At 38.6% G+C, this 16,092-nt stretch overlaps 1 protein-coding gene across 1 annotated transcript in view; it reads left to right on the top strand.

Annotated features, from left to right (window-relative positions):
• Window positions 1–12,862, top strand: part of b4galt2 (UDP-Gal:betaGlcNAc beta 1,4- galactosyltransferase, polypeptide 2) — a 195,339-nt gene extending 182,477 nt beyond the window's left edge. Inside the window, exons 6-7 of the mRNA XM_067453492.1 lie at window positions 452–556; window positions 11,173–12,862. Coding sequence (XP_067309593.1) covers window positions 452–556; window positions 11,173–11,323 — 256 coding nt within the window. The 3' untranslated portion in view covers window positions 11,324–12,862. The remainder of the gene's footprint in view (window positions 1–451; window positions 557–11,172) is intronic.
• The last annotated feature ends 3,230 nt before the right edge of the window (window positions 12,863–16,092 follow it).

Here is a 16,092-nt window from a genome sequence, read left to right on the forward strand (position 1 = left end):
TAACACACCTCCACAACTATAAAAAAATATTGTTAATGTATTATTATTATTATTATTATTATTATTATTATTATTATTAGCAACCATTATTATTATTATTATTATTATTAAAAATGTAATATAAAAATGTATAATATTATTATATTTTTTGTTGCATGGTTGTAATTTTTTATGGGGTTGGATGGATTGTTTTTTTAAAGCTTTTCATGTTCAAAACCAATGGTGAATGGCACCGTATGCCAGTTCTTCATCAGATTTGGTGCATCCTCTGAATCTAAAGGACTGTGTGGACCGACAGAAAGTGTTTGTAATTTGAGCTGTGTGATGCCGTCTCTCCTCTAAACCACGACTATGACAGTCATTAGACACGAGGCGGCCAATCAATCAGTTGATATGAAACCTCATATACGCTAACCATAATTCTTGTCCATTGTTCTCCCCCTTCTGTCAGAATCACACTAAATGGGATGAAAGTGTCTCGGCCTGACGTGAGAATCGGCCGCTACAGGATGATCAAGCATGAGCGAGACAAGCACAATGAGCCGAACCCTCAGAGGTAAGAGCCTTTTCTCCTGCCACCTCATCGGTGTGTGTGAAAGCACCCACTGCAGTGCTTAAGATTCAGAAGCTCTGTTAGGAAGTGTTAAATCACACCACTTATCATATTCTTGTGATTTATTGATCTAAAACACAGCAGAGCCCTTTGCACTGCAGATATAAGACATAGCTTGATATTACTGCCATTTTACTGTCGTCAGGCAGATTGTATTCTTGCAGTTAACTTTTAACAGGAATGTAACTTTTAACAGGATTTTCTATCTGGTCTATCAACTAGGTCAGCACCAAACCAGCACTATCCGGCCAAGACCTAATCTAGTCTCAGCAGTGAATTATCATTAAAATTATTGCTTTGCTATTTTGCTTCATTAACATAATGTAACATTCAATTGATTTTTATTATTGACTGTTAAAGGGAGATATGTTTGATTAATTTTAAGTAATTTTTTTGGCAGTACATTCTTGTTAATGTACTATATTGCCAAAGGTTTTGGGACGCCTGCCTTTACATGCACATGAACTTGACATCCCATTCTTAGGGTTTGGCCCACCCTTTGCTGCTATAAGAGCTTCAGCTCTTCTAGGAAGGCCTTCCTCAAGGTTAAGGAGTGTGTTTATGGGGATTTTTGCCCATTCTTCTAGAAGCGCATTTGTGAGGTCAGGCACTGATGTTGGACGAGAAGGCCTTGCTCTCAGTCTCCGCTCTAATTCATCCCAAAGCTGTTCTATCGGGTTGAGCTCAGGACTCTGTGCAGGCCAGTCAAGTTCCTCCACACCAAACTCCTCATCCATGTCTTTATGGACCGACGCTTTGTGCACTGGAGCGCAGTCATGTTGGGACAAGAAGGGGGCATTCTCAAACTATTCCCACAAATTTGGGAGCATGAAATTGTCCAAAATGTCTTGGTATGCTAAAGGATTAAGAGTTCCTTTCACTGGAACTAAGGGGCTGAGCCTAACCCCTGAAAAAAAAGAAGGAAAAAAACACAATCCCCCCTCCACCAAACTTTACACTTGGCACAATGCCGCCAGGCAAGTCCCGTTCTCCTGGCAACCTCCAAACCCAGACTTGTCCATGGGATTGTCAGACTGAAGCGTGATTGGTTTCTCAGAGAACACGTCTCACTGCTCTAGAGTCCAGTGGCGGCTGCTTTACTCCACTGGATCCCACGCTTTGCATTGCTCTTGGTGATGTAAGGCTTGGATGAGCTGCTCGGCCATGGAAACCCATTCCATGAAGCTCTCTACACTGTTCTTGAGCTCACCTGAAGGCCACAGAAGTTTGGAGGTCTGGAGCTATTGACTCTGCAGAAAGTTGGTGACTTCTGTGCACTGTGACCCTCAGCATGCGCTGACCCTGATCATTGATTTTAAGTGGCCTATCACTTCATGGCTGAGTTGCTGTTGTTCCCAATCACTTCCACTTTGTTATAATCCCACTAACAGTAGACTGTGGAATATTTAGTAGTGAGGATCTTTCACGAATGGACTTATTGCACAGGTGTCAGCCTTTCACGGCCCCACGCTTGAGTTCACTGAGCTCCTGAGAGCGACCCATTCTTTCACTAATGTGTGTAGAAGCGTCTGCAGGCCTAGAGCTTGATTTATACACCTGTGGCCATGAAGGGATCAAACACCTGAACTCAATGATTTAGAGGGGCGTCCCAATACTTTTGGCCATATAGTGTATCTTCAAAAACATTACTGTTAAAAATGTGACATTTTTATTAAACACATTGATAATTAAACTATTTTAATTAAGACATACTGTTGAAGAAAATATAATACTGTAGTGTAGAAAATATGAGCTCCCGATATTTGATTACAAGTATCAAATGTGGTTTATCAAATGTACAGTTTTATTGTTCTAACACTAGACCATCAAAGACTAAAACACCAATTAGAATACATGTCAATAATAAAACCCATAAAAGGAGGAAATGGCTCATTAGTCATTTTTATTGATTAAAATTATACTCCATTTTATTTAGTAATATGACATGCAACGTGAAATATTTCCTGAACCCAGAAACATGTTTGTCAAAGGAAAAATAGACTATGAAATATATAATTGGGAACAGTAGCTGTAATCATCCACCCTGTATCATTGCTGGTTTGTTGTATTGCAAACTTTGTCCAGCTTTTGTCACTGAATTATCTGGGGCTATAAGAAAGTTTTGTCCTTTTTAGTCTCCTAAATATGATTGTGTATGTTTATGCCAGCTGGCGGAGGTTCTTTATGCTTGAATAGCTCAGACGTCACCGAGTGTAAAATAGCCCAATCAATGAGTCGATAAGCCCATCCGTGGACGCTGGGCTGCGAGCCAGATTGTTCCCAGGTAGAAAAGCTTCACAGCGGAGCAACTAATTGCAAAACGATTCCTGCAGTTGCAGGTTGGTCCATTCTTTCTTGGTGGTTGTCAATCTTGGGAGAGCTTTGAGCTAAAATGGCAAGACAGGAGCAAAAGAAATGCCATTAAAAGTTAGGATTGGTCTTTTCTCTGGTAGGAGGTTTCCCTCCTCAGCTCTCACTGTGCAAAGATAAGAGTCAGTGATTTATTCTCTTTTGCTCGGTTTCATTCTCGTTCTTTTTTCCCTTGATCTCTCCTTCTCATTCACTCTCTATCTCTCTATTTACGTCTCGCACTCTCTTGTTCTTTTTGTCTTTTTCCTACAAGTGGCTCAGACAATTGAAGTAATGAGTGCGGCCCACCCAGAGAGCCACGAGCGCATGCTAAACTCATTTTCAGTGAAGAGGACAGAAGAACGCGGGGAGAAATGAATGAGGTGTCTGTGCTGAAGTTAATGAATTGAAACATGTCACGCTAAAGTAGGCCTGTTGTCACAGACAGGTCGTTTGTTTGTGTTCTGTCTCAAACGGGTAAAATGATGCGGTGTCGATCGCAGAGATCCACCTTTAGTACAACCATCAGACCGGAAAATGTGTCCTTTATTGTTCGCTTTTTTTATGCTGTTCAATTAACCCAGGGCTGCTCTATCAAAACCATGCAGGATAAAATAAACAGGATACAGATACAATGCAGGTTATATAACCCCAGGTTATATAGTTATACAATTTTAAAGCCGTTTTATTTTGGCTTAAAAGGTTAGTTCACCCAAAAATGAAATTTTTGCCATTAATGACACCCTAATGTCGTTCCACACCCGTAAGACCTCCATTCATCTTCAGAACACAGTTTAAGATATTTTATATTTAGTTCAAGAGCTTTCTGTCCCTCCATTGAAAATGTATGTACGGTATACTCTCCCTTTCCAGAAAGGGAATAAAAACATCATCAAAGTAGTCCATATGAGACATCAGTGGGTTAGTTCGAAAATACATTTTGGTCCAAAAATAACAAAAACTACACTTTGTAGTAAAACGGTGCTATATAGTAGGGTGATATCAGGTAAAATGGGCAATTTAAGGTTTGGGGGTCCTACCCCCTCTGGAATTTGAAGCCAATGACTGCAAAGGATTTCAAACGGTTGTCATAACTGTACTTGACAAGTAACAGATGATTTTATTGGTTAATGGTTGCTATGGTCGGCGGGGCAATGATTCAAATCAAGACTGCACCAGAAAGCTGCATGATAAGTAGCCTGGCATACCAAATCTATCTAAACTACAATAAGGATTATAACTCTATAATAAAAAAAAACATGCACATAAAAAACTATGTACAATATCTGTCTTGATTGCATCCATCAGATATAATGCTGTTAGTTTGGTATATTAACATATTTTTTTGAAAAGTGATGATTTTCTTGGTGGCCCAATTTACCTTAACCCACCAAGGTAAAATGGGCCACATGGTTTCAGCTAAAATGGGCCATCCTCTGTGTCACTCACAAACACGTGTGTGTGTGTGTGTGTGTGTGTGTGTGTGTGTGTGCGTGCGTGCGTGCGTGCGTGCGTGCGTGCGTGTGCGTGCTTATATGTTTTTTCTAGCCTGGTGGGGACTTCAACCTGAATGCCTACAGACTCATGGGGACTTGTGTCATTGTTGGGACCTAAATTGAGGTCCCCATGGGTACAAAAGCTTATAAATCATACAGAATTAGTTCTTTGGAAATATAAAAATGCAGAAAGTTTTGTGTGATGGATAGGTTTAGGGGTAGGGTCAGTGTAGGGGGATAAATATGGTTTGAACAGTATAAAAACCATAACGTCTATGGTGAGTCCCCAAAAAGATAGCGCACCAGACATCTGTGTGTGTGGGTAAACCCTACGTTATGGGGACAAAATGTCCCCACAAAGATGGCAATATCCGAAATCCTTGTCCTTGGGGGTACATATTTTGGTCCCCATGAGGAAAACCTCATATAAATCACACTAAGTGGTGTTTTTTGAAAATGTAAAAATGCAGAATATTTCCTATGATGGGTAGGTTTTGTGTGTGTGTGTGTGTGTGTGTGTGTGTGTGTGTGTGTGTGTGTGTGTGTGTGTGTGTGTGTGTGTGTGTGTGTGTGTGTGTGTGTGTGTGTGTGTGTGTGTGTGTGTGTGTGTGTGTGTGTGTGTGTGTGTGTGTGTGTGTGTGTGTGTAAGTGTGTTGGGTAGGTTTAGGGGTAGGGGCCGAGTAGGGGGATAGAATGTACAGATTATACATCTTAAAACCAATATGCCTATGGAAAGTCCCCATAAAACTTGGAAACACAATGTGTGTGTGTGTGTGTGTGTCTGTGTATGTCCGTACACACACACACGCGCACACCGAACACCACGCACATGCACAGGACTCACACACACACACACACACATTGACATCAGTTCATTGATCTATGCTGTTCCAAAATTGACATTTTTTAATTGCACAATTGAATATGTGGGTTTGCACCCAAAATGTGTGTTTTTTTTTAATGGCACACTTGAATATGTTTGTTTAATGCAGTTTAAATGTCAAGTGGCTGTTTAAGCAATTGTGTTTTAAAAATAAAATGGATGATAAATTAATATTTCCCTTTGCAGTTTGACTGGCCCATTTTACCTGAAACTCCGGCCCATTTTACCTGAAACTGTTCATGCAAAAAAAGTTGGCACAGCTGATGTTTCAATAACTGTAGGGCCTTAATGATTATATTTTAGTACAAAATTTCAGCACAAAAGTATCAGAAACAGTCATTATTAATCATAAAAACACATGGAAAAGGCATATATGGTATTGTATTATTGTCCCATGCGATTTACCAAAAAGTGGCCCAATTTACCTGATATCACCCTACTAAAAGTGGTTCTTTAGCTTGTAATCAGGGGAACCACTTTAAGTGCTGTATAGCACCAAATCTTGGTGAGTCAGTGGTTCTTCAGCGGTTCTTCAGAAGTTCTTTTGGGATGACTGAAGTGCTGTATAGCACCGTTACCATATACAGAACCTGTTAAGCCCAAGCGGCAACCTCCCACGATCTCTTTTGAAGCCAATACGGAAGTAATGTAAACTGCAATTCCTCAACTGGCCACTAGAGACAGGCTCCAGAAGGGAGCAGAATCTCATTGAGCCCCATGTTAAAATTCTCAACTTTAAAGCAGAAAAAAACATGTTTACAGCCTGGTACAAATTGTGGTTTTGGCTTATAAGGCTAATTTTGATCTTCATGACAACTCTGAGGGGGGTGAATTTTTTTATAACTCATTCGTTTCCGTTATATAAAGTCTTAAGGTTCTGCATAATTAAGGGTGTGGTTACAAGTGGATAGCCATTTATCCGCCATCTATAGTTATTGCGTCACCTCAGCTCCGCGCACATCCCGCCTTTTTGTCCATTTTCTGTTATCCGGGAGTGACACGCGTTGACTCGCTCACAAGATGGCAACGCCCAGCTCGCCTCTACTTTACGCTTCAGAACGGCTTATCAGAATCCTATGGGTGACGTCACGGACACTACGTCCATATTTTTTTACAGTCTATGGTTAAGCCCCTGTATGGTTCTTCAGCGGTTCTTCAGTGGTTCTTTGGGGTGGTAAAGGTGCTATATAGCACCACTGCCATACAAAGAACCTTTCAAGCTCCTTTAAAGAAATAAAATGCGATATGGCACCTCTTATGGGTTCTACATAGGACCATTTGACAAAGGTGCTGTAGACCACCTTTAAAGATATGGTGCTATTTGGCACCAAAAGTGGTTCTCCTATGATAACAAGCCAAGAACCACTTTTAGTGCCAAATAGCACCTTTATTCAGCATTGTCTTTTCTTCTGCGTTTGTTTTCAATCCGCATTTGCGTCTGAGGGAGACTGCGCAGTCACAAACGCGGATTGAAAACAAACGCGGAAGAAAAGACAAAAACGTAGTTTTTGTTATTTTTGGACCCAAATGTATTTTGGATGCTTCAAGAGACTCTAATTAACCCACTGATGTCTCATATGGACTACTTTGATGATGTTTTTATTCCCTTTCTGGACATGGACAGTATAGTGTGCATTTTCAATGGAGGGACAGAAAGCTCTTGAACTAAATATAAAATATCTTAAAATATCGTGTTCCGAAGATGAACGGAGGTCTTATGGGTGATTCAGTAATGACAGACATCTTTTTCATTTTTGGGTGACCTAACCCTTTGAAGTCAGAAAAAGCTTTATTTAAGAGTGCTAAATAAGTGAGCCCTCCGTATGATGATGAGCATCCACTGACCGACGCAGACGCCGTGGGCACTGCGGCTCAATGACAATCAATAAATCAGGACGCTCGGTCTGAGATTGATGGATCTCAACCGCATCCCTGAAACACTCCTTACTCTGCAGGGCTGATATAACACACACAGACATGCATCAGCGTAGGTGGCAGAGTCACAACTCATCTGGGCATCTGATTAATAATTGATTAGCACCATAACTAGAATAATGGGAAGTCATTTAGAGTATGATCCCTTCCTCTCTAGATTTTATTGCCTGCATTAGAGACTTGTGGGGATTATTCTAAGATGGCTCGTTTGTATGTGATAAGAGGTTTAGTCTCAAACAGCCTTTTAAAGTTAAGCAGGATATTTGATGAAGAAAGCTGTAGTACTGTGGACTGCTGGTGTTTATTAATGCAGCTCTATTTTTCTTACTTCCTGTGTTAATGTATAGGTTTCGCCCTCATTTCCCCTGTAATTTGTAATTTGTCTATAACTGTAGGGTGGGCGATGTATTCTAGCTTGCTCAAAGTCTTTAATATATATATTTAATATATATATATATAATGCATTGCTTAAGGTTAATTCTGACGTTGTTGTGCTGTAGCACTTTCAAAAGTGTTTGTTTTAGTGGTCCGGCGGGGCTTTGTTAATATTCGTAGGCACAGTTGTCATTTTCGCCAAAACTCTTATGCTCAATAAGTCTGTATTATATTTGATCTAAAATATATATTTGATCTTGAAATATTATTACAGTTTTTTACAGTAATTTTATACATGTTTAAAATGTAATTTGTGACCCTGGACAACAAAACCAGTATTGTTGGCTATTGCCACAGATATACCCGCGAGACATAGGACTGGTTTTGTGTTCCAGGGTCACATTTATTTCTTTAATGGCATCGTTACAAGTGTCTCATGATCCTTCAGAAATCATTATAATATGATCATTTGGTGCTCAAGAATTTTTTTTTTATTATTATTATCAATGTTGAAAACGGTTCTGCTGCTATATATTTGTGTGGAAATGGAGATCATTTTTCCCTCAGGACTCTTTGATGAATAGAAAGTTCAAAAGAACAACATTTATTTGACATATGAATGCCTTTACTGTCACTTTTGATCAATTTAATGTTTCCTTACTGAATTAAAGTATTAATTTCTTTCTTTTTTCAAAAAAAAAAAAAAGATCTTACTGACATCCAAGTTTTGAACAGTAATGTATATTATTTTCATATTGGGCAGCTGCTACTTCCTGCCTCATTTAGGCTGTGGAAACTTCAAGTTACTTCCCGGCCCTTTACGTTTTCTCGAAGGTTTAGGTCATTTGTTTTTCAGACACACTGCACAGAGATGCAGAGCTGAAGAGTAAATAGCTGTGCTCGCCAAGCGCACCGTTATTTAAAAAGAAGAGTTGCTAGAATTGATGAATGCTTGCCCTCTCCTCAGCTCTGTTACTGCCACAGCCGTCTTTGTTTGGTCAATCTGCAGAAGAGCATCAGCCTCCATAATGAGACTTTATGCTTGCCGGAGGAACCGTGCTACTATTCATCAACCTTCCTCAGATTAGTTATTGCTGCCGCACACCGGTCTGCATGAATATTAATTCTAGTTCAGTGTGAGCCCTCACAAAAACTTTACTTTCATTCAAGCAGTGAACATAAATCATAATCTGCATTATTTCTAATGGTCTTCGTGGTACCTAGACTGATATGGAAGTTGATAGCATTGCATAAATCAAGCTACCCTTTAACAGACAACGTGAAGTCCCTTTCCTACTTTTGTGGCATTTTTCAGAGCAAGTCTCCTGTTTATTAGTACAGTTCTTCTTCGGTTAAGGCCAGAATGGATATCATTTTAAGTGTCTTAGATGGGAGGTTAAGATGTGATATAAAACACTGAAGCACAGCTCCTGAATACTCCTCTACTTGTTTGTCTAGCTGAACTTAAAGAACCTCTCATTTTATTGATAAACCATTGGAGTCTTATGCTAAAATCTCTTTCTTTTATCTTTCAGAGCCAAGATCAAAATGCTCTTTTTCTCCGCTGTATTAAATTGGAAAAACGTGTTATATAAAACTTGTTATATGGCATAAGTGTTTAAAAATATTCAAAGTGGCTCATAGAATTACCATTTGTTCTGATACAAGGGAAATGTGTGTTTTTTTTTTTTTTTGCTCTGTGCACTTTTAGAAATGTTATTTCACCCCCTGCTGGTTGACATTGGTATTACCCTATGGAAGTTCTCCGTATTATGATACTTGACATTATCATTCGGCAGGGACTTACAAGTATCTGTTTTATCAGTAGGACAATCATTGGGAGTTAAACCAAGGAGCTTGGCTTTACCAGCTCTATGCTCTGGCATTTGAACATTTACAGTATATTTGGCATGAGACCCCAAAACGTGTGTTTTCCTTGAAGAATGAATGAGCAAATCCTAATGAGTATGGACTGCCAAGCTAAAAAAAAATCAATATTAAAAAATCACGACTTGTGCGCTATATCCCAAGTCTACTGAAGCCAAATGATGTTTTTGTGAATAGGACCCAAAAGTAATGCTTTTAATTGATAAACTTTATCTGCAGCTCTAAAATCAACAATTGCACCTTTAGAGCAGGTCGTGGTGTTTACCCAGCAAGCAATTTTGCATTTAGAAGACGTCTAATAGCCGTCCAAACACAGCCCTGACGTCTGGGCTAAAACAAGACAAAATATGAGCTGAAAATGTAATAGATGTCTAACCAAAGCCCAAGAATAGACTAGACATCTAGAACATGAACATGTCAAAGAAATGAAACCTAACACCTTGTAATCACTGTTGACTTTGCTTACATGATGCAATATCATTCATCTCGCAAGTTATTTTGGCCAAAACCACATGTAACTAAATTTAAGGATATTTTAGCTAGAAGTGGGGTACTCATACTCGGACTATATCGGGTCTATAGCTTACCGAGATGGTGAATAACGGCTATTGCTTGCTGGGTAGTATTTCATTTGGGACCTGAGAAGAAGATTATTAGTCCATAATGAATTTTTGTATTTCACTGTCAGAAAAAATAGGGGTACAACAGCTTGTCAACTGGCCCAACTTTGTACCTGATCAACCCCTAAAAGTTGCATATTACTAGAATATTTTTTAAATTTTTATGTATGTTTAAAATGTAATTTGTGACCCTGGACCACAAAACCAGTCATAAAGTTTTTATTTATTTATTTTATTTTTATTTTTTAAACTTTATACATCATCTGAAGCTGAATAAATATAAGCTTCACACTGATGTATAGTTTGTTAGGATATGACAATATTTGGAGATGCAACTATTTGAAAATCTGGAATCTGAGGGTGCAAAAAAATTAAAATATTGAGAAATTTTCCTCTAAAGTTTTCCAAATTAAGTCCTTAGCAATGCATATTACTATATAGATAGATAGTCAGACAGACAGACAGACAGACAGACAGTCAGACAGACAGACAGACAGACAGACAGACAGACAGACAGACAGATAGATAGATAGATAGATAGATAGATAGATAGATAGATAGATAGATAGATAGATAGATAGATAGATAGATAGATAGATAGATAGATAGATAGATAGATAGATAGATAGAAAATTTAATATCCTAATGATTTTTGGCAACATTTTTGAAAAAAACAAACAATAATATTGACCCATGCAATATATTGTTGGCTATTGCCACAGATATACCCGTGAGAAATGACTGATTTTGTGCTCCAGGGTCACATTTAATCCTTTAATGGCAAAGCTATTCAGCTTCCAGCATCATTACTCCAGTCTTCAGTGTCACATGATCCTTCAGAAATCAATCGAATGTGATGATTGGGTGCTCAAGAAACATTTTTTATTATTATCAATATTGAAAATTGTTGTGCTGCTTGATATTGTTTCTGTTTTGAGACCAGAAAAGTCCAGTTTGAACCCTCTGTGGATTTAAATCCATGGCACAGCTAATACTTTCGTCTTCCTTCTCTAGGTTCAGTAAGATCCAGAACACCAAGAACACCATGAGGAAAGATGGGATCAGCTCGCTGATGTACCGAGTGGTGTCAGTGAAGAAGTATCCGCTCTATACCAACATTTCTGTAGAGATCGGCAAGCCTCCTCCCAGACCCTTCAAAGGATAGAGAGCTGTCGGGTCTTGCCCGAGATGCCAACCCTTGCTAAAGTTCAGCACACACACGCGCACACACACAAACTCTGCCGAGGGTCACCTTCCTATGGTACAGCAGCGATATGCTGGTTAGTTCTCAGGAATACATGGAAGCTTGATGTGGATTTATATCCTGATCCAGATCGAGATGTGCACACGGTGTCTGGAAGGACCGAAACATCATCATTATACCCCAATGGCTCTTTCAGACCTTGAGGATCAATGCAAGCTTTTAGGCTGTTGATGGGAAGATTGCTCTGGTTTTGGTGAGTGACATCTGCCGATGCTCTACAAAGAACAGGCTGGTCACTTGATGTAAGCCAGAACATACTGTACATTTAAAAAAACGAATGTGTCTTTGTTCCTGCGATGCTTGCAGTGTTCAGATCTCTTCTTTCGTATCTCAGATGTTGGTGGATCATGTGAGGTTGATAAATCAGTGCTTGAAGTTGGCTCTTTGGATTGTGTCTCTTGCGCTCTCTTTTAATTTGTATCGTCTCTTGGGACTAAACTGAGTTTCGTCTACCATGAAAACATGGTTTTCTGAGGATGAGACCCTCGTCGGGTGTTTTCATGGGAACTTTTGGGACATTTATGTAACGTGATTAGACTGGATCTGGATTCTGGACTAGTCCTACAAGCACATGACTGTGTCAGTCAATTTGGTCCTAATGGATCATCACAGCAGATATTTTGGATGCCTGGAGAAACGCCCAAGAACTTTTACTTGGGGATAGAGGAGCTTCTGTAGAAGATCAAACCTCTGTATCTATAACCATCTGCTCAAAACTGACTGTGCTACGAGCCACGCTTTCTTTGTTTACTTTCATTTGCCTCAAAGATTCATATTTAGACCTGTCATATATCAAGGCTTTTTTTTAAACTTGAAGGATGAAGTTAGTTATGGGTGCTTTGATCAAATAATGCCCATATCGTTCAGTCTTAGAGTCTGGCACCTCCTTTGAGGAGGATCATTTACAGAGGCTATATATAAATTATGCTCTGATATTTCCAGTATCATAAAATATTCATCCACTACAAAGGGTCCAAAATCAACCGTTCGCCACACCTGCCCGTTTGAGGGAATTGAGACATTTTACAGATCGCAATTATGTCTTTTTGGCCGTGAATTAATATCAGCATTTTTTATAAGAACGTTTTTGTCCTTATGACAAAGGAATTATTATTAGCTTTTTTTGTAGCATATTTGTGAGAGAACAGGTCGTTTGAAGCTGAATTTAGCCTTTTTTTAATTGTAAAAAATGTCATAAAAACATGGATCTATTTTTATTTTCCTTTTATGTATTTGTTTTGGTATATCTTAATGTGAAGAATATTCATATACATATTCATACACAGTTCAAAAATTTGAAGGTTTTGTAATTATTTAATAAGGAAATTAATACTTCAGTCAGTTAATAGTTCCGTATTATACATTAAAGGGATAGTTCACTCTGAAATAAAATGTTGATATGTTTTAGCTTACCTCATGGGCATCTGAGATGTAGGAGTATTTGTTTCCCCAGTAGTTTCAATTTTGATCATTTTAGGTCAAACCGTTCTTGTCTGTCCCTCACATAATGCAGGTCTATGGTCACCACCTCAAAGAGCAAACACAGAGAAGTCCAAATGAAACAATCCCCCATCGTAAGTACACACTGACGGCCTAAGACACGAAACGAGCGGCTTGTGTGAGAAAACGAACAGTATTTATATCGTTTTTACCGCTTGTACTCCACAGGAAACACGCACGCGCGCCCTCGGATCAGTCGGACTTAGTGGTGTACAAGAGGTAAAAACGATATAAATACTGTTCGTTTTCTCACACAAACCGCTGGTTTCGTGTCTTAGGCCATCAGTGTGTACTTACGATGGGGGATTGTTTCATTTGGACTTCTCTGTGTATGCTCTTTGAGGTGGTGACCATAGACCTGCATTATGTGAGGCACAGACAAGAACGGTTTGACCTAAAATGATCAAAATTGAAACTACTGGGGAAACAAATACTCCTACATCTCGGATGCCCATGAGGTAAGCTAAAACATATCAAAATTGAATTTCAAAGTGAACAATCCCTTTAAGTTAATCAAAGAGTTTTGCATTGCTATAAAATTTTCTATTTCAAATAAATGAAATGTTTTTTTTTAGCACCAAATCTGCATATCAGAAATATTTCTGAAGGATCACGTGACATTGAGGTGTCATAGCTGCTAAAAATCAAAAGTAATCTCATAGTATTGCTGTTTAGCTGTATTTTTAATCAAATAAATGCAGCCTTGTCAAAGGTAAGTAAATATCAAAAACATAAAAAATTATCTTGTCATTAATATGTCGTGAATTTCAGAAGGACAAAAAACGTCATACATAAAAACAAAATCATTTATGAAGGTAAGATTGGTCTAGTTTTTTTAAAAAAGGCATCATTCATCAGTCGTTTTTCACACGAAACTGGCATTTGGCGACTGTTAATTTTGGACCCCGTCTTCACCTCTTCCGAAAAGATCTGAACTGTATTGAGATGCTTTTCTTTATGATACTTTGCAAGCCTTTTAAAGTTGTTTTACAGTTCCTTATTCCTTCTTCCCCTTTTATTTTACTGCCTGAAAACACCAAGCTGATGCCTTCAGATGTTTTATGAGGGGTAAATGTGAGGGGAGTTCAAGCGATCTTATCGGTTTTCCTGCGCAGTGTGTGGACGACGGTCTTTTGTGCCATTGATGATTCTTTCCGCACAGCACAGAGGAAGTCATTAATGAGAGCCCATGCAGACACTCTCCCTGACCTTTATAAAATACACATTTCCTCCTCTTTTCTCCTCATGTCTTTCCGTTTAGCCTCACCGCTCTATTTCATTTCTGTGTGCATTTGTGTTGTCTTAACTGCTGACCCAAGCAGTCACTGTGTCACTAACATTGGTTTCCTCAAGTATTTCATCACTTCTGTCTCATGGTTGCTGCTACCTGTCAGTTAAAAGTGCATCACTTCTGCCATGCTGTATTTGTACTTTCGCCATCAAGCGAAATAACTGCTAATACTTACCTGACACAATTTTGCCTTAAGCTCTTTTTTTTTTCTTCCTGTATTAAAGATTATGTCCATAGTTGAATTTAAAGACAGATGCCCTCTCTGTGCACATAGTCGAGTACATTCATAACATTCATTGATTATATTCAGTAGTATTTACTCTAGCTCTGTGACAGTGTTGCAGAATGCAGTGTATCCTGAAACCTTCAGCTCGAACGAGATTTCAAGCCAATATCCGTATTAAAAAGACATTATGCTCATTCCCAAATGCTTGGCAAATGAAAAGTATCGCTTTCAGTCGGCGCGAGATGAGATTATTTCTTTTTTGTGTTCTTGTATCAAGGCACATATTAAATTGAAGGAGAAAAAAAAATGTTGCTTGTCATTTACATTATCATAATTGTTTCAGAAATGAAAAAAGCTCGGTATGTAAACGAAACTAGGTCCAACGTATTGGAGGCGTATTGAAGACACACATTGTCGCATACAACCTGTCAGGCCTGACGCAGCATGATATGTTTTAATGTGTAGTCTTTCTTCTGGAAACGTTATCATACACTCAAGCCTTTTTTTAAGATTTACGCATTTCAATTAATAGTAAAATTCCATCCAAATGAATTGAATAATCCATACATGTTAAATTCAATAATTGATTAAGGATTGTTTAATTAAAATGTGTAAGGATTATTCATTTTAAAGGTGCACTATGTAAGTTTTTCTTCCGCTAGAGGCGTAGTTTGATGACACCAAGTTTGAGCTCAGACTCTTGGGACATGTGGTCTTTACCTCACAGCCGGTGGGGATAGGACTCTGGCAGCAATCATGTTGATGGATTCGGTTTTTAACATTACTGTTTATCATATTAGACACATCTGAAATGACATTACTCTGCTGTGACTCTAGTTCACACTGCTAAGAGTAAAGCCTTCTGCCAAATAAAACCGGAAACCGTAACGCAGTTCACAGGCAACACCCTCACCCGTCCCGGCTCATTGGTTAAAAAAACAACTTTCTCAAGATTTCCAAAAAGTTGGAAACATTTGTAAGAGATTGTAAGAACTCAACTGAACAAAATATATAACACCGGCCTAGTGGTTTTTGGATATTTTACTGAAAAATAAATACATTTTTGACTTTTTGTCACACTAGCGATTAATAAACAGAGCTGCATGCATCTTGCGGAAGAACATAGCAGCCGGATCTACTTCTCTTTGTCTGTGTCATAAAAAAATAAGACTATATATATATATATATATATATATATATATATATATATATATATATATATATATATATATATATATATATATAAACACTTATTATAGGTGTGCCATAGCCAGAGGTGGACTTACCATGCAGGCAACCGTCTTTGGCCCCCAAAAGCCTTTTTATATTTGAGATTTATAGTCAGCATGGATGCACAATCGGTTGCTGTGGTGTTCCCTCTGCGCATCCGCGTTGAACATGCTTCTTGTGTATCCTGCTTGTAGCAAATTTAATATGCATCTGAAGCTATAACTAAATGCTGAGCAACAATGCATATTATATTTATTGTTTTAAATGTTGCTTACTTATGTGACGGTCCCAAGTAGACGCGTCGCAACTGAGAAAGCGAACTCAAGGATAATGCAGGTAAATGTGGGCAATTGTATAGGGCCCCATTCCTATATTTTGCCAGGGGCCCCCAAATCACATCATCAGCCCCTGACCGTAGCGATT

The sequence above is a fragment of the Pseudorasbora parva genome, chromosome 9, assembly GCF_024679245.1.
Source record: "Pseudorasbora parva isolate DD20220531a chromosome 9, ASM2467924v1, whole genome shotgun sequence".
NCBI lineage: Eukaryota > Metazoa > Chordata > Actinopteri > Cypriniformes > Gobionidae > Pseudorasbora > Pseudorasbora parva.